The sequence below is a fragment of the Scyliorhinus torazame genome, chromosome 8, assembly GCF_047496885.1.
Source record: "Scyliorhinus torazame isolate Kashiwa2021f chromosome 8, sScyTor2.1, whole genome shotgun sequence".
Lineage (NCBI taxonomy): Eukaryota > Metazoa > Chordata > Chondrichthyes > Carcharhiniformes > Scyliorhinidae > Scyliorhinus > Scyliorhinus torazame.
The window spans coordinates 52,585,703-52,609,400 of NC_092714.1; the positions used below are offsets into that span (position 1 = coordinate 52,585,703).

A 23,698-nucleotide genomic window follows, 5' to 3' on the forward strand; every position below is an offset into this window, starting at 1 on the left:
TTCATTTAATTCTAGTCGTCTTAAACATTCTTTCTCTCCCAATTCTCTGGTTATTTGGACTAACTTGTACTTTCGGAAGCCTGCCTCTTTGCATCTCTCATCCTGTCCAGTCTTTTTCCTGGCAGAGTTGAGAGATGTTCTCTTCCTGAGGTCCTGTTTCAAACTGCAATCAAATTAACTAAATTAAAACGTAAAAGCTTCTTTACTTTACAAGGCCCTAGTTGCTCAGAAGCCCCCATGTGCTTCTGCCTTTCATTTATTCTTCACACTGGGAAGTATGTGAAGACTTTAGAAATTGTGCAGAAAACACTTATGAGAATGGTTCACAGGATAACAAACTTCAGTTATGTAGATAGACTGGAGAAGCTGGGATTGTTTTGCAGAGAGGCAGTACAGACATAACAGGTCGAATGGCCTTCTTCTGTGTTGTATCCATTGTGTCATTTCGTAAGTTCAGAAGGAGAGTTGGCTGTCAGTTGAGATGATGCCCAAAGAAGAAGGGAAGAAATTGAACTGTAAAGAGATAGAACACCTTCAGTAAACTGTTAATTGAGGCTAGGGAAACTGAAGTTAGCAACTTGACAAAGAAAAACCTAATCGTTACACATGTCGGTAGATAGAGATTTGATTTGGATTAGACAGTAGAGTCCACATTAAAGAGCTGTACAATGAAAGTACAGTAAACAGGGAAAAATACTGACTCATATGACTGCTTTTGCAATGCTGCTTTCTATGCTCGGGAGAAAGATAGAAAAGAATTGTACAGGATAGGGCAATGAGATCGGAGGCAGTGTGAGCAACCAAGTACAGAAGAGAGAATCTCCTTTCAAGTCCAATTTGGCATTCAGTGATAGGTCATGGTCAGAGGGAGTAATGAACAGGAGTCAAACTGGTGCACTTAGTCTCAAGTAAGGTAGGGGTCCTTGTACCATAGTTTTCAGATTTGTTGGCGATGTCTAAGCTGGTATAAGAATGAGGAAGTAATGAATCATATAGCTAATATTGTGGTGGTGATTTTCAATGAAAAGATTGACTGACTTTAACCCCAATGCCTGATGTGAACAGGGCAGTTGGATGGTTAAAATACAGGTTGTATCTTCCACAAGGTAATGGCATAGTGGTATTGTCACTGGGCTAGTAATCCAGAGATCCAAGGTAAATGCTCCGGAGACCCGGTTTTTAATCCCACCACAGCAAATGATGAGATTAGAATACAATAAAAATCTGGAATTAAAAGTCTAATGATGATCATGAAACCATTGTCGATTGTTGTTTAAAAACCCACCTGGTTCACAAATGTCCTTTCGGTGAGGAGATCTGCCGTTTTCACCTGGTCTGGCCTACATGTGACGCCAGACGCACAGCAATGTGATTGGTTCTTAAATAAATAAATAAATAAAAATCTTTATTGTCACAAGTAGGCTTCCATTGACACAGCAATGAAGTTACTGTGAAAAGCCCCTAGACGCCACATTCCGGCACCTGTTCAGGTACACAGAGGGAGAATTCAGAATTCTCAGCTGGTACGGGAATTGAACCCGCGCTGCTGGCCTTGTTCTGCATCACATGCCAGCTGTCTAGCCCACTGAGCTAAACCAGCCCTCTGAAGGGCAATAAATGCTGACTCAGCCAGCAACGCCCCCATCCCATGAAGGAATTTTTTTTAAACCTGAGTTGGCAGTATACTCAAGCTCACTTAAATGTTTGTGCAGGTTTTCTGTTGTCCACGATGTTCGTTCCTGCCCACACCGACCAGATTTCAATCCTTACTGGGATTGGGCAGGAGATTCACCTGCAAAATGGAAATGTAGCACCCGGGTTAAAATGCCCAGATCTCACTGGCATGAGCTGGTGAGCTTGACACTCCCCCTTGTGGCCCAACAACAAATTCATGGTCTGAATTAAAATTGGCATTTGAGATAAAACAGAAGGTTATTTGAAGTGGATCAAGAGGAACAAGAAGTTGGAAACAGAAGAAAGAAATTCAAAAAATAAAGGGAAGCTTTCTGCAGAGAGAAGGAGATGAGAACAAAGAAAGGATCCTGCACAATGTTAGTGAGGTGAGGATTAGACCAAGATGATGCCGAGACGGAGATGCTCACTATTTGGAAATCAGGGGCTGCTCATTTAAGACAAAGATGAGGAAAATATTCTTTGGAATTCTCTTCTTCAAAAGCCATTGGAGCAGTGTTTTTAACCATTTTCAAGAACGAGGTAATTAGATTCTTGATGAGCAAGAGGATGAAAGATTATTGGGAGTAGGCGGGAATGTGGGGTGAAATTATAATCAGATCAGCCACAATCTCATTGAATGGGGGAGCAGGCTCGAGGGCCAAGTGGTCCTCGTTCATATTTGTATGTAAGATCGGTCAGATATTTTGAAATCATTGGGACAAATGAGGTAGTGACAAACCAAAAATCAGGCATCTAGACAGGTGTGGGATCACACAAAAGGGAGATCAAGTTGAACATGGCTTTCAAAATTATGAATGCTATTAGATTTGAATTGTTTTTACATTTATGTCTATAAAAGTAGCTAAAAAATCAGATTACTGTGCAAAACTGCGACAACTATCATGCCATAAATGTGATAAAACTGCATTGTTTTCAGGACGCAGAATACTCAAGTGCCTTGATCATTCCAGGATCTGGACTCACCTTGAAAACCAAGATTTATGTGGAAGTAAAAGCTGTCAATTTAACCAACAAGTAAAATTTGTTCTCTCTGTTATGCCTGAAAATTTTTGATTGCTTTTATAATTAGAGTAAGATGAACTTTTCTTGACATAAGATCATTAGCCTGAGAAATGGCACATATAGATTTGTGTGGACTGTTAAGAAATTATGGCTAGGACTCTACTGGGAGGAGTGGGGAATGGGAGGCGGAGTTTGGCAATCCTGACCCAAACGTGATTTTATGGTGGGATGGACAGGACATTGGACAGGATAATCATAATAATAATCTTTATTATTGTCAAAAGTAGGCTTACATTAACACTGCAATGAAGTTACTGTGAAAATCCCCTAGTCGCCACACTCCGGTCGGAACACTGAGGGAGAATTCAAAATGTCCAATTCACCTAACAAGCATGTCTTTTGGGACTTGTGGGAGGAAACTGGAGCACCCGGAGGAAACCCACGCAAACATGGGGAGACGCCGCACAGTGACCCAAGCAGGAATCGATCCCGGGACCCTGGTGCTGTGAAGCAACAGTGCTAACCACTGTACTACCATGTCCACCCTTGCCCCTATTAAGGCCCTTAAGTGGCCACCTAGCCTAAATTTAGAAGTTGGCAGGCACCCAATGACAGCGGTTGGGAAATAGAAAAGGTTTTCACCTTCAATCTCAGGCAGGAAGTGGGGACACCGCCATTGAAAGGTCCCTTCAGACTTGGAGATGGTGGTGTGTGGTATTGTCACTGGACTAGTATTCCAGTGACCCAAGGGTTCTGGGTTCCAATCCCACTATGACCGATGGCGAAATTAGAATTCAATAAAAATCTGGAATTAAAAGTCTAATGAAATCACTGTTGATTGTCGTAAAAACCACTGGTTCACTAATGGTTCAATAATGAACCATATGGAAGGAAATCTGCCATTCTTGCCTGGTCTGGTGTACATGTGACTCCAGGTCCACAAAAATGTGGTTGATTCTTAAATTTCCTCTGAAATAAGGAGCAAGCCATGCAGTTCAACAATACATACTGGCCCAACCAGCAACGCCCACATCCCATGAATATAACATCTCAATGTTACTGCTCAATTAATGCCAGGTGAAGGCCCACAAAATCAACTCCCGAGACACTATTGCCATCAGGAGGATACAAAATCTATTGGTAATTTTTAAAATGGGAAAGTCATGCACTTGCTCCATTTTTATAATAACTTATTTTCCACCACACAGGTTCAATGTCCTTCTTGATCGCTGCTATGCTTCAACGTCACCTTTTAACTTAAATTCTTCACAAACTTATGATCTCTTCATTGGGTGAGTGTTCCAAATGTCACTGCTTATAATAGCTTTTAGTCCAATTTAGATTCTATCAGTTTACTCATGTGTATTTCCATCCATTCTCCATTGTGACCCCCATTTTTCTTGAAATTCTAGGGATGAACTATCAGATTGCACCCGTCAAACAGCTTTGCTGTGATACTTCTCAGTAACTTTAATGAGGCCCAAAAGTCTCCTCCAATCATAATTGTAAGATGGTAGACCCAGGAACATCTTCTGAACTTATTTACGTCGGCTGTAAATAATATCTGTTGTCCAAATTTCAGTTGTCAGCATCCTGTCCAATACAAAGCATCATTTACCCACCATCATTATCCTTACAGGTCTACATCGTCTCCCGGTTCAACACACATTAATCAGTGCTTGGGCCCCAGCTACTCACAATATACACAAATGATTTGGATGAGGGAACCAAATGTAATGGGCTCGATTCTCCGCAGCCCAGCGCCAAAATTGTGTTTGGCGCGGGGGCGGAGAATTGAAGTTCCCGACCGAATCCGGCCTGGCTCCGCTCCGGTGATTCTCCTGGGCCCGGAGAATTGCTCATCCGCGAATTACGCCACGTGGCTGGGGGGCCATTGCCAGAGGCCGTCCCGGCGATATTCCGCTCCCGACCGGCCAAGTTCCCGATGGCAAGGAACCAAGGAACTAATGTGGTATGGCCAGTCGGGACTCAGTCTGTGGCCGCCTGGTGGGGGGCAGGGGGATCGAGCATCGGGGGGGGGGGGGGGGGGGGGGGCCTTATGGGCAGCCGGGGCAGCGATCGGGCTGGTCCGATGCAGCGCCGTGCGGCCGATCGGGGGGGCCTACATTGTCCGTGTTGATCCGCGGTCTGAGTCTGCCATGGCACTCGGCGCGGCCGCTGGAAGCCGCCGCCGTGGACATGCACGGCCTCGGAACCGGGAGTGCGGGGGCCCATATCTGCAGCCAAAGCTGTGTGAAGCTCCCCGACTCCCTGCTAGCCCCCAGAAGGTAAGTGAATCACCTTTCATTTTCTGCAGGAGACTGGGGAGTGCATTACGCCAGCGTGGGGACATAGCCCCATTTTGGGAGAATCCAGCTTTCCAAGTTTGCTGACAACATGAAAATTAGGGGGAATATAAGTGGTGAGAAGGATGTTAAGAGTCATCAAGTTGAATGAGTGGGAAAATACATGGCAGATGTGATATAACATGGATAAATGTGATGTTATCCATTTTTGTTGGAAACATACAAAGGGCCCTGGGTGTCCTAGTACAACAGTCACTGAACGCAAGCATGGAGATAGGAAGGCAACTGGTATTGTGGCCTTCATTGCAAGAGGACTTGAGTACAGGAGCAAGGATGTCTTACTGCAGCTGTACAAGGCCTTAGTGAGACCAGGGGCAAAATCTACCAGCCACTTGTGCTCGGACGAGAGCGTGGTATGTTCAGTTTATCCCAGGAAAGGTCTCTCGCAGGCTTCTCGGCATCCTTTATGCCTTGCGGGATATACCCAAGTAAATCGCGATCAGAATCTTGACAAAGGGGATGTAATCAAACGGCGTGCACCTAAGCAAGGTTTCAACCTACTGAGGTGAGTTTACACGGTATCTACCGACCTCCGGGGATCTACTGGCCTCCTCAGCTAGGACCAGGAGGAACAACACCCGGGGACTCTCCCGGGACGTCAGAGGCCCCTGGGTGGTCAGGGACAGTGCAGGGTGGCTCCCTGACCCTCCCCTTGTAACTCAGGAACTGCCATTCTGGCACTGCCAGGGTGAAGAGGTGGCACTCCCAAGCTGGCAGGAGCACTGCCAGGGTGGCAGTGCAAGGATGGCACTGCCAAGGGTCAGTGCCCGAGGAGGGCCATGCCCATGAAAGGAGGGTGGTGGGGGGGGGGGGTTTAAAGGGTGGGGGGGTACATGACAAGTACCCTCTGGGAGGTTGGTCGGGGCGACGTGTAGGGAGGTGACATTGTCCATGGGTGCAGAGTGCCACAAGCTCACTTGGAGATCAGGGCACCCTTTCAAAATGTTGGTCCGATCTCTGAGTTCAGCTCCCGAGTGCTGAAATAAACTAGTGAGAAACTCCCCAGAACCCAAAAAGGTGACTGTGTCGTTTGATAGCGGTGGGAAACTCGTCGGCAGAGCCGGTGGGAAGCTCCCTGAAAAACCCACCCCAAACAAACTAAGAAATGTTTCCGTTAAATTCCACCCCAGATCTTAAGTAGTGTGTGCGACTTTTGTCTCCTGGTCCAAGAAAGGATTTATTTGCTATAGAGGGAATGCAACGAAGGTTCACCAGCCTGATTCCTGGGATGGCAGGATTGTCATATGAGGAGAGATTGGGTCGACTAGGTCTATATTCACAGAGGTTTCGAAGAACGAAAAGGGATCTCATTGAAACACACAAAATTCTGACGGGGTGGACAGACTGGATGCAGAGATGATGGGCGGGATTCTCCACTTGCCGACGCCGAAATCGCAAAACGCGATTGGGCGGAGAATAGCTTCCGATGCTAAATCGGGGTAGGTTTGACGCCAAATCGGGATGCACCCCGAAAATGGCGTAAGTGCATCACTCGCTATGCGGGGTGAAAGTACAGTAGGCATATCATGAGCGGGCCTGACACCCTATGCTCCAGAGCCTCCGTGATTCGTCGCCTCCGATGGGTTGATTTCCCAGCGGCGTTGTTCACTTGTGGTTTTAAAAACCGTGAACCTGGCGTCCTGGCTGCAGAGCGAGAGAGAAGAGGTAGGAAATGGCGTGGAATGGCTGCGGACTGCTGGCCCAGACACCGGCCGTGCTGGCTGCGGTGGTGGGGGGGGCTCCAGCCAGGGGAGGGGGAGTCACGGGAGGTGGGTGAGGTCAGGCCGAGCAGCTGGGGTACCCCCCCACAGAACTGGGGCGGTTCCAAGGCACCGACCACCATCTTGCTGAACACCCACTGACCACCCACCCCAGGCCCTGGTTCGACATAGTGGCGCCCACCTCCGCACCCCACCCACTCGACACAGCGCCCAGCCCCGAGCACCCTACCCAACTGGCAGCTACCCACCAGGGGACCACCCAGGTCTACACCCAAGGCATCCCGCCCAACCGGCAGCTACCCACCGGGGGACCACCCAGTGAGGGCAGCACAAGCCAACGGTATCGCTGGCAGCAGAGACAGGTGCCAGGACCGGGGGCACCTGCGGGACCGGATACCGGGTGAGTGGGAGGGGGGGACATGCGTGGGCGGGCCCCGAAGTGCCAACCGGAGCCACCATGTAGCCCATTGTACATGGATGAGCACGGGAGCATGCGCCAAGCTAACATGTTGGCATTTCAACCCCTGTAGACAATGGCATTCGGACACCAAACAGTGATGCTGGCCGCTGTGGCGATGGCCACAACCCTGCAAGATACCCTGCGGCCACGTGAGCAGGTGCCGCTCAGAGAGGAGGGGGAAGCTGCAGCAGAGGAACAGGCTGCAGAGAACTGGGCTGCAGAGGAACGGCTGCAGAGGGGCAGGTGGCACGGCCGCACAGACTGGAGGGCCACCTGCCCAACAGGCCATGAAGGAGGAGATGCCATGGAGGCGCCGCATGAGGCTCCCCATGTCCGGCGCCGCATGTCATTCGAGGACCTGCCGGACTGGGCATGCAGATAAGCAGAGGGACTGTGCGACACATCTGCCAGAAGATGGCACACTTGGCACCGCAGGGGAATGGGGGAGAACACCTGCTCCCGGTGACCATCAAGGTGACGGTCGTCCTCAACCTTTATGCGACGGGTGTGGTGAACCACTGTAATAGGAGATGTAAGGTAGGACCTGCACTACAGGTTCGCCGGTAGCTCCTGCCGGCTGGCTCCGCCCACGGAGAACTGTATAAATATGTATGACCTCCAGTGCCCTGCCATTTCGCCAGCTGCAGCAGGAGGCCTCGCATCTGACTGTAATAAAGCCACAGTTGTACCCAACTTTAGTCTTTGTGCAATTGATCGTGCATCAATTTATTACAGCCAGATTTTCCACAGAATGGATATCCGAATTAAGCCCGATCGCCTGCAGCTGGATCCGCACTCGCCCAACGCCAGGAAAGACTTTGCTCACTGGCTAGCATGTTTTGAGGCCTACATCAAGGCTGTGGACCCCGCGCCAATGGAGGCTCAGAAGATAAACGGCCTGTATTCCAGACTGAGCTCCAGCGTGTTCCCGTTGATCCAAGATGCCACGAATTACACAAAAGCAATGGAACTCCTTAAGGAACACTAGCGCAGAAGGCGAACACGCTCTTCGCCAGGCATGTACTCGCCACCCGCTCGCAACTACCTGGTGAGTCCATCAAAGACTTCTGGAGGGCCCTAATTCCACTTGTCCGGGACTGTGACTGTCTGGCCGTCACGGCCGCCGAACACGCGAATCTCCTCATGCGTGATGCCTTCGTGACGGGGATTGCGTCGGACCGCATCCGAGAAAGATTGCTGGAAGGGGCCACGCTCGAACTGGCGGAGACGAAAACCTTGGCGCTCTCCATGACGGTCGCATCCCGTAATGTACAATCGTACCCCTCCCGCCGCACTGCCCACCCTTCTACTCCTTCCTACCCCTCCTGGACCCCGCCGACGACCTCCTCAGCCGGGGCCCTGCCTTCCCATGCCTGCGCCGCACGCCAATCCGCGCACCCCGGGGATCCACGCTGATACTTCTGCGGTCAGCAGAAGCACTCCCGCCAACACAGTCCGGCCTGCACAGCAGTTTGTAAAGCCTGCAGTAAAATGTGACACTTTGCGGCTGTGTGCCAGGCCCGCGCAGTCGCTGCGATCGCGCCCACTTTCGCCCCCTCCCCCACGCCAGACGCACAATGGGAGCCGCCATCTTCGCCTCCTGGGTCCATGTGCGACCATCTTGTCCCGACCCCGCAATGTCCGCACCATGGGCGCCGCCATCTTGTCCCCCACAGGGTCACCAGACATCCTGACATCGGAACCGCCCACGTTCGCCACCCGAAGCATCCGATGGCTACCCGCAGCTCGCTTCGATGACGCTGGACCAATCTCGCCCGCACAACCTGGCCACCGCGTCGACAACAGTTAAAATCAATGCAACCTCGTGCCTGCTGGACTCCGGGAGCACCGAAAGCTTCGTTCACCCAGACATGGTAAGGCGCTGCTCCCTCGCAGTCCACCCTGCCAATCAAAGGATCTCCCTAGCCTTCGGATCCCACTCCGTCCCGATCCAAGGCTTTTGGACAGTCACCCTCACGGTCCAGGGCGTAGAGTTTAGTAACTTCCGCCTCTATGTCCTTTCTAATCTCTGCGCTGCACTCCTGTTGGGCCTGGACTTTCAGTGCAACCTCCAGAGCCTCACCCTCAAATTCGGCGGGCCCTTACCCCCCCCTTACCGTTTGCAGCGTCTCGACCCTCAAGGTCGATCCCCCCTCCCTTTTTGCCAATCTAACTGCGGATTGCAAGCCCGTTGCCACTAGGAGCAGACGGTACAGCACCCAGGACAAGACCTTCATCAGGTCCGAAGTCCAACGGCTGCTTAAGGAGGGTATTATCGAGGCCAGCAACAGCCCCTGGAGAGCCCAAGTGGTAGTGGTTAAAACTGGGGAGAAACACAGGATGGTCGTGGACTACAGCCAGACCATCAATCGATACACGCAGCTCGACGTGTACCCCCTCCCACGCATATCTGATATGGTCAATCAGATTGCGCAGTACCGGGTCTTCTCAACAATTGACCTGAAATCCACCTACCACCAGCTCCCCATCCGGAAGTTGGACCGGCCATACACTGCCTTTGAGGCGGACAGTCGCCTCTACCTCTTCCTTAGGGTCCCTTTCGGTGTCACAAATGGGGTCTCGGTCTTCCAAAGAGAGATGGACCGAATGTTCGACCTGTACGGTTTGTGGGCCACCTTTCCGTACTTAGATAATGTCACCATCTGCGGCCATGACCAGCAGGACCATGATGCCAACCTCGATAAATTCCTCCGCACTGCCACTCTTCTCAACCTGACATACAACAAAGAGAAGTGTGTGTTCAGCACGACCCGGTTAGCCATTCTCGGCTATATAGTCCAAAACAGACTTCTCGGGCCCGACCCCGACCACATGTGCCCCCTCATGGAACTTCCCCTCCCCCACTGCCCCAAGGCCCTCAAACGCTGCCTGGGGTTCTTTTCCTACTACGCTCAGTGGGTCCCAAACTATGCGGACAAGTCCCGTCTACTCATTCAGTCCACCCAATTCCCCCTTGCGGCCGAGGCACAACACGCTTTCGCCCGCATCAGAGCAGACATCGCCATGGCCAGGATGCGTACAGTGGACAAGTCACTGTCTTTCCAAGTAGAAAGCGACGCTTCAGACGTCGCCCTTGCCGCCACTCTAAACCAGGCAGGCAGACCTGTGGCATTCTTTTCCCGCAGCCTTCATGCCTCTGAAATTCGACACTCATCCATCGAAAAGGAGGCTCAAGCTATCGTTGAAGCTGTGCGGCATTGGAGGTATTACCGTTTATTACCTGTTACTTAGCAAAGTGTGCAAATCTAATCAAGTTTAGCAGTGTAAAATAAATTCATTTTGATTTAAACTTCTTATTTTTATATTCTTTGTCAACACTACATATCTGGCTATCTTGGAGAACAAGGCAAGGAATATAATAGTGGCATGCTGCATCCTCCACAATATAGCACAGCAGAGGGGCGATGTGCTGGAGAAGGAGGATGAGGAGGAAGGGCAGGCCTCGTCCGACGAGGAAGATGCTGGGGAGGGGGACGATGAGCAGGACATGAGGCCCAGGCAGGCACGGGATGCCGCACGACGCCATCGCCAGGGTGCTCAGGACGCTCTGATCGCGGCATGGTTCACCGACTCGGGTGGGGGGGGGGGGGGTTTGTTGTCCAGAGGCACAGACACCACATCCCAGACCCACACCCCCTTTGTGGTAGTCACCACTGATGTATATATTGTATATATAGGATGTTGATATAGGTGCTTTACGGTAAGGCCCCTGTACTACAGATCCCTGCCTGCTGGCTCCGCCCAGTAGGCGGAGTATAATACGTGTGTTCCCAGTACAGCAGCCATTTCGTCAGCTGCTGTAGGAGGCCACACATCTCAGTGTAATAAAGCCTCGATTACATCCTATTCGTGTCTTTGTGTAATTGATCGTGCATCAATTTATTACACTGAGTTTTTCAGAAGATGGACCTCCGCATCAAGCCGCAAAAGGACTTTGAACATTGGCGAGCCTGTTTTGAAGCGTACATCGGGTCTGCGCCAGACGAAATTCCAGAAGAACAGAGGCCCCAGATCCTTTACACGCGGCTGAGCTCCAACGTCTTTTCACTTTTCCAGGACACGCCGACCTACGCAGAGGCCATGGGGCTACTGAAGGAAAACTACCTCGCGGCGACCAAAAAACTAGCGCTTTCACTTACGGTCGCAGCACGCAACATTCAGGCCTCTGCCCCCGACTGCTCGGCCCAGCCCCCTGTGCATCGTGGACTCCACAGACGGCCGCCCCATCGTGGACCCCGTCAGCGGCCGCCCTCAGCCAACCCCACGCCTGTGCCACACGGCAGCCAACCAATCCCGGGGGGCCCAAATGCTACTTGTGTGGGCAGTCAAAACAACCTCGACAGCACTGCCCGGTCTGGAGCGCCCTCTGCAAGGCCTGTGGCAAGAAGGGACATTTTGCTGCAATGTGCCAGGCCCGCTCAATCGCCACTATTGTCCCGGCACCTCCCACGTGCAGCCAGTGGGTGCTGCCATCTTCCCCTCCGAGGACCACGTACGGCCAGTGGATGCCGCCATCTTGCCGGACTCGCAACATGTGCGGCCCGTGGGCGCAGCCATCTTGTTCCTCCCAGGACCAATGGGTGCTGCCATCTTACCCGACTCAGGACCCATGCCCGTCGGGCACCTCATCCAGCCGCTCATCGCCTGCAACCGCCAACGACCAGCCACGTCTCGCTTTTGTCTCGACCACACAACCTCGCGACTGCTTCAACTAAAGTGAAGGTCAACGGGCATGAGATCTCCGGCCTGCTGGACTCATTCACCCCGATACGGTAAGGCGCTGCTCCCTCGCGGTACACCCCGCTAACCAGAGAATCTCCTTGGCCTCCGGGTCCCATTCCATGGCAATCCGGGGGTACAGCAAATCCACTCTCACTGTCCAGGGTGTGGAGTTCAGCGGCTTCCGCCTCTACGTCCTCCCCAATCTCTGCGCTGCCTTGCTACTCGGCCTGGACTTCCAGTGCAACCTCCAGAGCCTAACCCTGAAACTCGGCAGGCCCCTACTACCCCTTACTGTGTGCAGCCTTGCGACCCTTAAGGTCGACCCACCTTCCCTTTTTGCAAACCTAACCCCGGATTGCAAACCCGTCGCCACCAGGAGCAGATGGTACAGCACCCAGGACAGGACGTTCATCAGGTCTGAAGTCCAGCGGTTGCTTCAGGAAGGCATCATCGAGGCCAGCAACAGCCCCTGGAGAGCCCAAGTGGAAGTGGTCAAAACTGGGGAGAAAAACAGGATGGTCGTTGACTCCAGTCAGACCATCAATTGGTACACGCAGCTCGACGCATACTCCCTCCCACGTATATCTGATATGGTCAATCAGATTGCACAGTACCGGATCTTCTCAAAAGTAGACCTGAAATCTGCCTACCACCAGCTCCCCATCCGCAAAGTGAACTGCCCATACACTGCGTTCAAGGCAGACGGCCGCCTTTACCACTTTCTTAGGGTTCCCTTCAGCGTCACCAATGGGGTCTCGGTCTTCCAACGGGAGATGGACCGAATGGTTGACCGGTACGGGGTGCGGGCCACTTTCCCGTACCTGGATAACGTCACCATCTGCGGCCATGACCAGGACAATGACACCAACCTTGCCAAATTTCTCCACACCGCCACTCTCCTCAACCTCACGTATAACAAGGAGAAGTGCGTGTTCAGCACGAACCGCTTAGCCATCCTCGGCTATGTGGTCCAGAACGGAGTTCTGGGGCCCGACCCCAATCGCATGGAACTCCCCTTCCCCCACTGCCCCAAGGCCCTCAAACGTTGCCTGGGGTTCTTTTCGTATTACGCCCAGTGGCTCCCAAACTATGCGGACAAGGCCCGCCCACTCATTCAATCCACTGCTTTTCCTCTGACGGCAGCGGCTCACCAGGCCTTTAACCGTATCAAGGCCGACAGTGGCAAGGCAGCGATGCACGTGGTCGACGGGACGCTCCCCTTCCAAGTCGAGAGCGATGCATCAGACGTCGCTCTGGCCGCCATCCTCAACCAGGCAGGCAGGCCCGTGGCATTCTTTTCCCGCCCCCTCCATGCCTCTGAAATTCGGCACTCCTCTGTCGAAAAAGAGGCCCAAGCCATCGTTGAAGCTGTACAGCATTGGAGGCATTACCTGGCCGGCAGGAGATTCACTCTCCTCACTGACCAATGGTCGGTTGCCTTCATGTTTAATAACACACAGTGGGGCAAGATCAAAAACGATAAAATCAAGAGGTGGAGGATTGAACTCTCCACCTACAATTACGAGATTTTGTATCGCCCCGGTAAGCTCAACGAGCCCCCCGATGCCCTATCCCGAGGTACATGTGCCAGCGCACAAGTGGACCGACTCCGGACCCTGCACGACAATCTCTGTCACCCAGGGGTCACACATTTTTACCATTTCATCAAGGCCCGCAACCTGCCCTACTCCATCGAGGAAGTCAGGGCGATCACCAGAGACTGCCAGGTCTGCGCGGAGTGTAAACCGCACTTCTACCGGCCAGACCGTGCGCACCTAGTGAAGGCCTCCCGCCCCTTTGAACGCCTCAGCGTGGACTTCAAAGGGCCCCTCCACTCCACCGACCGCAACACGTACTTTCTCAGTGTGGTTGATGAATATTCCCGATTCCCCTTTGCCGTCCCATGCCCCGACATGACATCTGCCACCGTCATCAAAGCCCTCAACACCATCTTCGCTCTGTTCGGCTTCCCCGCCTACATCCACAGCGACCGGGGATCCTGATTCATGAGCGATGAGCTGCGCCAGTACCTGCAAACATGTCAACTTAACTGGTGTCTAACTTTCTGGTCTTGCGGGCCCTAACACTACGCCGAGGTGGTTGCCCAGACGGTATAGCAAGGGCGGAGGTGGCCTGCTGTGTCTCCTGTTTTGCGACAAGGGTCCCTGTTGCCGCACGTCTCCTGGGGCGACCCGGTGCGGATGGCACGGCCGCTGCTCAGGCGTCCCAGATGGCGTGGTGCCGCCCTGTTCTGCCCACTGCCCACCAGATGCACCAGGGACAGGAGGGGGGAGGGAGGAGTGGTGAGTCCGAGGTGGTGCGGTGTTCCGGAATGCCCCATGCGGGAGTCACCGGCATGGCCCCCGGGCTATTCCATGAGACGGGGATGCGAGCGGAGCCATCCTTTGAGGCCACCCCCGCCAGCAGGCGCTACCAGTCCTGGAGGCTCGCACTGGTTTCGACGTTTGCGGCCATGGAGCACAGAGAGTGGCCAATCTCTGTCTGGGACTGCGCCACATCACGCTGCAACTGTGCCACCACCCTGAGGGTCTGTGCCACTTCAGCCAGTGACTTTGCCACCTCCCTCTGGGACTGGGTCACCACCCTCTGTCTGCGCAATGCTGGCCAGCGCCTGGGCAATGCTGCCGATGTTCTCAGCCATGACCTGCTGTGACTGGGCCACGCTGAGGAGCACCACTTCAATTCCCAGGTGGCTCTGGCACATGGCTGCCTGTGAGAGGGCAGCCCTGTCCTGGGCCTCGGCCCCCGCCTGCACAGAGTGCCCCAGGCCACGGACACTCTGAACCATAGCCGACACTATCGCCCCCACTGCCTCCACCGCGGACGCTACCCATGCGGTTTCGGCCTGGGTGGCACGCATGACCGGCACCACTCCCTGCTCCTGGACGCAGATGGACTCCTCCACCAGCGTCTGCAGCTGCTGGAAGCCAGCAGTGATCCCGTTGTCTAGCCCCTGGGTGTCTGACTGAATCGGGTCTCTGGGTGGGTCTGGTAATTCCAGGAACCCAGGACCCGTCTGGGTGGCAGCTGGTTTCTGGGGCCGGTCTGCCCTCCGACCGTCTGGCCCCTAAGCTGCTCCTACCTCCACCTGCTGTACCGGTATGGCTGTTTGGTGCGCACCAGTGAGTGTCCCAGAAGCCTCATCACTAAATTGCCCAACCGAGGTGAGAGTCTCTGCGATGGGGGAGGGTATGGGAGACAGCAGTGACGAAAAGTCCATAACGTCATCGGAGCCAAAGTCCAGGGTCTCCTGCGCGACTCTTGGCCCGATGGTCCCCGTGTCGCCCCCATCTGTGTGTCAGTGTTCAGTCTGTCCGTCGTCTGTGTGTCCGTCCTGTGTGTGTCCGTCCACTGTGTGTGTGTCCGGTCTGTCCGTCCTCTCTGTGTCCATCCTGTGCGTGTCCGTCCACTGTGTGTGAGTGTCCAGTCTGTCCATCCTCTCTCTGTCAGTGTCCTGGGTGTCTGTGTCCTAGGTGTCGGTGGCACCCTCCCCACCGTGGCCTGTGCCCCTGGGGGCCACTGGGCCTGGCACTGGTCGTGGGACGCCAGACGGCCTGGGACGACCGGTGGCTGGTCCTGTAAAACACAAGACAGCAAGTATCGTTGGATAGGCAGACGAGGGTGAGGGTGTGGAGTGGGGGGCTGGGGTGAGGGTGTGGAGTGGGGGGCTGGGGTGAGGGTGTGGAGTGGGGGGCTGGGGTGAGGGTGTGGAGCTGGGGTGATGGTGTGGAGTGGGGGGCTGGGGTGAGGGTGTGGAGTGGGGGGCTGGGGTGAGGGTGTGGAGTGGGGAGGCTGGGGTGAGGGTGTGGAGCTGGGGTGAGGGTGTGGAGTGGGGGGGCTGGGGTGAGGGTGTGGAGTGGGGGGCTGGGGTGAGGGTGTGGAGTGGGGGGCTGGGGTGAGGGGGTGGAGTGGGGGGCTGGGATGAGGGTGTGGAGTGGGGGGCTGGGGTGAGGGAGTGGGTGGGAGGCTGGGGTGAGGGGGTGGAGTGGGGGGCTGGGGTGAGGGGGTGGAGTGGGGGGCTGGGATGAGGGTGTGGAGTGGGGGGCTGGGGTGAGGGTGTGGAGTGGGGGGCTGGGGTGAGGGGGTGGAGTGGGGGGCTGGGGTGAGTGTGTGGAGTGGGAAGCTGGAGTGAGGGGGTGGAGTGGGGGGCTGGGGTGAGGGGGTGGAGTGGGGGGCTGGGGTGAGGATGTGGAGTGGGGGGCTGGGGTGAGGGTGTGAAGTGGGGGGCTGGGGTGAGGGTGTGGAGTGGGAAGCTGGAGTGAGGGGGTGGAGTGGGGGGCTGGGGTGTGGGAGTGGAGTGGGGGCTGGGGTGAGGGGGTGGAGTGGGGGCTGGGGTGAGGGGGTGGAGTGAGGGCTGGGGTGAGGGAGTGGAGTGAGGGCTGGGGTGAGAGGGTGGAGTAGACGGTGGAGTGGGGGCTGTGGTGAGGGGTGCAGTCAGGCAGGGGAGTCTCACTTGGTGGTGCGCCTTCGACCTGGCAACCTCCCGGTCCTCGGGTCCGCCTGCGATGTCCAGTGCCCTCTGCTCATGGACGGTGAGGGCGTGCATGATGGGTGGAACACCTCCGTTTTTTTCCCGCTCCCTGTGGTTGCGGGCGCTCTTATCCTGGGGTGGGGGGGGGGAACAAACATCAGGGACAGGCGGTCTGACGCATGCAGCACAGCTGTTGGGTATTTGATGGCATAGGGGCACAAGGCAATGGTGGCAGCTGGTATTGGTGGGTGCAGCCCATGTGGGTCAGGGAGGAGGTTGTGTCATCCTCCTGGGGGAGGGGGGGGGGCATTTCACCTGTGTGGGGGTGGGGGGGGGGGGGGTGCCAGAGGCACGTTGCTGTGTACTCACCCTGGCTGCCCTCGTTAGGTTTTGCAGCTTTTTGCGGCACCGTTCGCCGGTCCGTGGGGTGTGCCCCACGGCGCTAACGGCCTCGCCAACCTCCCTCCACATACGCTGGACCGTGCTTTTGCCGCCTGGTCCAGGGAACGTGACTGTCCCTCCTCTCCTCCACCGCGTTGAGTAGCGAGTCGAGGTCGTGGTCCCTAAACCTCGGGGCAGCACGGCGGGCGACAGCCATCTTGCGAGCATCGGCAGTGTTCGCCGCTCGCGCAACTTATGTGACGTGGCGCCACATCAACGATGCGGCCCGCGTATCCGACACCGGTCTGGGGACGCTCCACCAGCGCTTTTCGCGGCGTCCATGCTGGACCCTTGTGCGCCGCAGGATCGCTGCTCCTAGTGGCCCGCTGACGCCGTCGTAAAACGCTCCGGCATTTACAATGGCGTCAGCACTCTGCCACTATAACGGATAATCCCGCCCCACTTCCCCCTTCATAGCGAGTTGCAGTTCTTTAAATATGCTGTTTTATCTAACTTAATACTCGTCAGCCAAATTTTCTGGGGGAGCCTTCCATGTGCAGGCAAATTATTCAAACAAGGGGAATAAATTCCCATCGTTAAATTTGGCTTCATTCTCAGCTAGCGCTGCAGAAGAGCCAGCTCAAACTCAATTTTTGCAATCCTCACAAAATCGGAGCTTTACATTAGAAATCACAGCTGAAATCATTTATTTGCTTTGCAGATGTACTAGAGAAGAGCAGACTAACATAGTGTCCAACGGGAAGGATCAATTTGCAAGATTCTACTTTGAGGCATTCCGCTTCACTGAGCATCAAAACCTGTCTGTCTCTACCTTCTATCTACACTGCATAACACGTCTCTGTACACAAGCAGTTTGCAGTGACTTTTATGTAAGTACAAAGTAAATATATTTTTGAATAGAAAAATAGGAGTTCAATTCCAACTGCACGTGAGGCATGTGGATCCAGAAGGTAGAAGTGGAGAAGCCTTTGCAATTATTTAACGGGTTTGGCATTCTTGCAGCTTGTATGGATGGAAGTGGAGTTGCAGGGTGGCTGACTGAGCTGAACATGGAACCATCAAAAAGGAACCATTCAAGCAGGGGCGTACTGAGGAATGTAATCTTGGTACAGCACAGTATAGTCCAGGGGATAGATACCGTTTTCTATAGTCGGAGGTCCAGAAGGCTGTGTTTCCTGCTCGTTGCCAGAGTCGGGACAGCTGCTTGGGGGTGGAGAGGAACTTGCAGAGAAAGGGGAAGGATCCAGTTATCATGGTCCACATAGGTACCAATGACATAGAGAGGACTTAGGTAAAAGGATATGCTTAGGGAGTATGAGCAGCTAGAGGCAAAATTACAAAGCAGAACCGCAAATCTGTCCCACGAGTGAATTGGCATAGGATGAGTAAAATTAGGGAGCTGAATGCAAAGTTGAAATATTGGTGTGGGAGAAATGGATTTTGATTCATGGGGATGATGCAACCATCAATTCACACGAGACGATTAGTAGAAGTGAACAGGGTTTTAATAAGCTAGATCTGTGCCTGCCTGCGGCTGAGTGCCGCCTATAGGCTGCAGATTTATATACCACCCCTGAGGGGACGGAGCCACAGGCGGAGCCCACAAGGGCACCAACATAATACAATACAATACAGTGGTGAATTGTAGTAGCAATACGTTCACCACATTCACCCCCTGTTAAAAAATTGAAGTCCAGCGGGGGTGACGTGGGCTCACAGATCGAGTCTGTCTGGCGCCTTGATCGTTCTCTGTGATCGCCTCAGTCCGGCTTCGCTGCGGGCACGGGTGATGAACACGTCGCTGCGGGCACAGGTGTTGGGCTGGTTGACTCCGGGAGCGTGTCATCTGGAGCTTCATCACGGTGGGTCGGCGATGGGGGAAGGGGGGGGGGTGTAGGCCGTGTAGGGGCGGGGCCGGTGTTCGGTGTAGGGGGGTGGCGCAGGTGATGGTCGCTGGGGAACCGGCGGGTGCCAGATCCCAGAGGGAGACTGTATCTTGTCGGCCGTCGCGGTGCGCCACGTAGGCATACTGAGGGTTGGCATGTAGGAGCTGGACCCTCTCGACCAGGGGGTCGGACGTCTGGCTCTTCACGTGCTTCCGGAGGACAGGCCCAGGTGTTGTCAGCCAGGTCGGAAGCGAGACCCCGGAGGTGGATTTTCTGGGGAAGACAAATAGACGATCGTGGGGGTCTCGTTCGTGGCTGTGCAGAGGAGTGACCAAATGGAATGGAGCGCGTCGGGGAGGACCTCCTGCCAGCGGGAAACCGGGAGACTTCTGGACTGTAGGGACAGAAGGACGGCCTTCCACCTGTCCGTTTCCCCGGAGGTTGTAGCTGGTCATCCTGCTCGAGGCAATGCCCTTGCTGAGCAGGTAATTACACAGCTCATCGCTCATAAACGAGGAGCCCCGGTCACTGTGGACGTAAGTGGGGAAACCGAACAGGGTGAAGATGCTGTGTAGGGCCTTAATGAGAGTGGCCATGGTCATGTCGGGGCATGGGATGGCAAAGGGGAAACGGGAGTACTCGTCAACAACGTTGAGAAAATACACGTTACGGTCAGTGGAGGGGAGGGGCTCTTTGAAATCGACGCTGAGGCGCACAAAGGGGCAGGATTCCTTCACCAGATGGGCCTTGTCTGGCCGATAGAAGTGCGGCTTGCACTCCGCGCAGACTTGGCAGTCCCTGGTCATGGCCCTGACCTCCTCAGTGGAGTAGGGCAGGTTGTGGGCCTTGATGAAGTGGAGAAGCCGGGTGACCCCCGGGTGACAGAGGTCATTGTGGATGGCCCGAAGTCGGTCATCTTGCGTGCTGGCGCATGTGCCGCGGGACAGGGCATCTGGGGGATCATTGAGCTTCCCAGGACGATACACGATATCATAATTATAGGTGGAGAGTTCGATTCTCCATTTCAAGATTTTATCATTCATGATCTTGCCCCGCTGTGTGTTGTTGAACATAAAGGCTACCGACCGTTGGTCAGTGACGAGGGTGAACCTCCTACCGGCCAGGTAGTGCCTCCAGTGCCGCACAGCTTCCACAATGGCTTGAGCTTCCTTTTCGACAGAGGAGTGTCGAATCTCGGAGGCGTTGAGGGTACGGGAAAAGAAGGCCATGGGCCTGCCTGCCTGGTTAGGGGTAGCGGCCAGGGCGACCTCTGACGCGTCGCTCTCCACCTGGAAGGGGATGGATACGTCCACCGCGTGCATCGCGGCTTTAGTAATGTCTGCCTTGATGCGGCTGAAGGCCAGGCGGGCCTCAGTCGTCAGGCGAAACATGGTGGCTTTGATAAGTGGCCGGGCTTTGTCCGCATAGTTGGGGACCCACTGGGCATAATATGAAAAGAACCCCAGGCATCCTTTCAGGGCCTTGGGGCAGTGGGGAAGGGGGAGTTGCAGGAGGGGGCGCATGCAATCGGAGCCGGGCCCTAGGACTCCGCTTTCCACGACATAGCCGAGGATGGCTAGACGGGTTGTGCGGAAAACGCATTTCTCCTTGTTGTAGGTGAGATTGAGGGCTTGGGCGGTTTGGAGGAACTTCTGAAGGTTAGCGTCGTGGTCCTGCTGATCATGGCCACAGATGGTGATGTTATCCAAGTACGGGAACGTGGCCCACAGCCTGTACTGGTCAACCATTCGTTCCATCATTCTTTGGAAGACCGAGACCCCATTGGTGACGCCGAAGGGGACTCTGAGGAAGTGGAAGAGGCGGCCATCTACCTCAAAGGCAGTGTAGTGGTGATCTTCCGGGCAGATCGGACTTCAGATCTACCGTGGCGAAAACCCGGTAGTGTGCAATCTGATTAACCATGTCCGCTATGCGGGGAAGGGGGTACGCATCGAGTTGCGTGTACCGATTTATGGTTTGGCTGTAGTCTACAACCATCCGGTTCTTTTCCCCGGTCCTGACAACCACCACTTGGGCTCTCCAGGGGCTATTACTGGCCTCAATGACCCCCTCCCTCAAGAGCCGCTGGACCTCCGACTTGATAAATGTCCTGTCCTGGGCACTGTACCGCCTGCTTCTGGTGGCGACGGGTTTACAGTCTGAGGTGAGGTTCGCTAAGAGCGATGGAGGGGCGACCTTAAGGGTTGCGAGGCTACATACGGTGAGAGAGGGTAGAGGTCCACCGAACTTCAGGGTCAGGCTCCTGAGGTTGCACTGGAAATCCAGTCCTAACAAGAGAGGAGCACAGAGATGGCGGAGGACATAGAGTTTAAAATTGGCGTACTCGGCGCCCTGTGTCGCGAGGTTGGCGACACAGTACCCCCGGATCTGCACTCCAATGTCGTGGAATGTGATCCGGAAGCAAAGGAGATTGTTTGGGATGCAGGGGAAATCTGGAGGGAACAGTGCCTTACTGTGTCCGGATGGATGAATCTCTCCGTGCTTCCAGGGTCAAACCGTGCACCTTGAACTGGACGGTCATCATGGAGCTTTTGAGGTGCTTGGGCCATGACTGGTCGAGAGTGACAGCGCCAAGCTGCGGGCAGCCGGCGTGGTCGGTGGTAGCGGGGTGGTCCCAAGATGTCACCCCCCCCCGTCGGTCGGCGTTGAAGATGGCGGCCCCCGTCGGTCGCACGTGTCAGGCGGCATTGAAGGTGGCGGCCAAGATGGCGGCCCCCATGAGTTGCACGTGTTGGGTAGAGTTAAAGATGGCAGCCCCCATGGATAGCACGAGGCGGATGATGCATCAGAAGGGGGCGGTACCGGCAGGCACGCAGCCACTCTGCGGGCCTGTGAGTCTGTGAGTCGGGCCTGCGAATTTGAAACTTTGGGTCGGGCCAAGCAGACTTTGGCAAAATGTCCTTCCTTGCCGCAGTCGCTGCAGGTCAGGTTCCGAGCTTGGCAACGCTGTCTGGGGTGCTGGTTCTGACCGCAGAAATAGCAATGCGGCCCCCCGGGTTGGGCGGGCAGCCACGCGTCACAGGCCTGGGACACCCTTGGGTCGGGTGATGGTCACGCCTCCGGCGCCCACGAGGAAATTGCGTGGTCAGAGGGAAAGCATTTAGGCTCTGGAAGGCTACCTCTAATGAGGTGGATAGTTTTACCGTCTTTTTTAGGTCGAGGGCGCCCTTTTCGAGCAGGCGCTGTCTGACATAGTTGGACCGGACTCCAGCCACATAGGTGTCCCGGACGGCGAGTTCCATGTGCTGCGAGGCCGTGACGTCCTTGTAGTTACAGTTTCGAGCGAGTACCCTCAGGTCGCGTAGATATTCCTCCAGCGATTCCCCAGGGCGTTGACGATGTTTGGTGAGGAGATGCCGCGCAAACACTTCGTTCCCCGGCCTCACGTAATGTATTTTCAGGATCGCGACCGCGTCTGCGTACGTGGTTGCATCTTCGATTAGTACCAAGATTCTGTGGTTCACCCGGGCATGGAGGAGACTCAGCTTCTGTGCCTCGGTGACGGCGGGCGAGGAGGAGGCGGTGGGGTAGGCCTCAAAGCAGCGGAGCCAGTGTAAAAAGATTCCTTTGGCTTCAGCTGCCTGTGGGTCGAGTTCCAGTCGATCAGGTTTGAGGGCGGCTTCCATTGCGATATCTTAGCTTATTAAATTGATGCGACCATCAATTCACATGAGATGATTAGTAGAATTGAACAGTGGTTTTAATAAGCTAGATCTGTGCCTGCCTGCGACTGCTCTGTACCGAGTGCCACCTACAGGCTGCAGATTTATATACCACCCCCGGGGGGGTGGAGCCACAGGCCGAGCCCACAAGGGCATCAACATGATACAATACAATACAGTGGTGAATTGTAGTAGCAATACGTTCACCACAGGGGCACTGGCACTAAATACTGGGGAAAGTAGAAGCTGTACCATTTGGACAGTCTTCACTTCAACCGTGCTGGGCTCAGTGTTCTGGCAAGATGGATAACTCAGGCATTAGAGATGGCTTTAAACTAAATAGAGAGTGAGAAATCACATGGGGGAAGGTGTGGCAAATTTAGGGAATGAAAGAGCATAAGAGGAGGGTAACAATAAGGATAATGGTAATCTGAACGTGGCAGAAAGGGACAGAGCATTTAAATTTAAGAGTGCCCAATCAGATAAAGCTAGAGTTCGCAAAAATAGTAAAAGACACAACTAAAGTCTCTGTATCTAAATTGACAAAACTTTCATAATAAGATGGATGAATTTTCAGCTCAAATAGAAATAAATATGCAAGACCTGATAATTACAGAGACGAAGGTGATCAAGTTTGGAATCTGAATATTCAATGATGGTTGACATTTCGGAAAGACAGGAAGTTACCAAAAGGTTGGTGGGGTATCTCTATTAATTAAAATGACGTCAGGGTAATAGTGAGAGATGGCCTTAGTTCTAAAGATCAAGATGTGCAAGTGTTTGGGTAGAGATTACTAACAACAAAGGTAAGTGCTCACTTGTAGTTTATGGGCGGAATTCTCCGACCCCCCGCCAGGTCGGAGAATTGGTGCAGCGCAGCGCAAATCGCACCACGCTGCCCCGACGCCAGGATGCAATTCTCCGCAGTGCGGAGAATTGGCAGCAGCGTGGTCGGCACAGTGCCGGTTGGGGTATGCACCATTTCTCCGGGCCGGCGCGCCGATTCTCCGACCCGGATGGGCCGAGCGGCCGTCAACAAAAAGCCGAGTGCCACCGGCGCCGTTCTAACATCCTCTGAGCCGGCGAGACCTCGGCTTTGAAGGGTCCGGGGGCGGCCTGTGGGGGGGGAGCGGTGACCGACCCCAGGGGGGGGGGCCTCCATAGTGGCCTGGCCCGCGATCGGGGCCCACCAATCGGTGGGCCGGACTCTCTGCCCCCCAGCCTCCTTTCCTCCGCACTGGCTCCTGC

General features: G+C 54.5%; 1 protein-coding gene across 1 annotated transcript in view; it reads left to right on the forward strand.

Moving 5' to 3' along the window:
* LOC140428854 (zona pellucida-like domain-containing protein 1) overlaps positions 1-23,698 on the forward strand; it is a 132,575-nt gene that overhangs the window by 70,135 nt on the left and 38,742 nt on the right. The window contains exons 10-12 of the mRNA XM_072515507.1: positions 2,612-2,709; positions 3,906-3,989; positions 17,582-17,750. Coding sequence (XP_072371608.1) covers positions 2,612-2,709; positions 3,906-3,989; positions 17,582-17,750 — 351 coding nt within the window. The remainder of the gene's footprint in view (positions 1-2,611; positions 2,710-3,905; positions 3,990-17,581; positions 17,751-23,698) is intronic.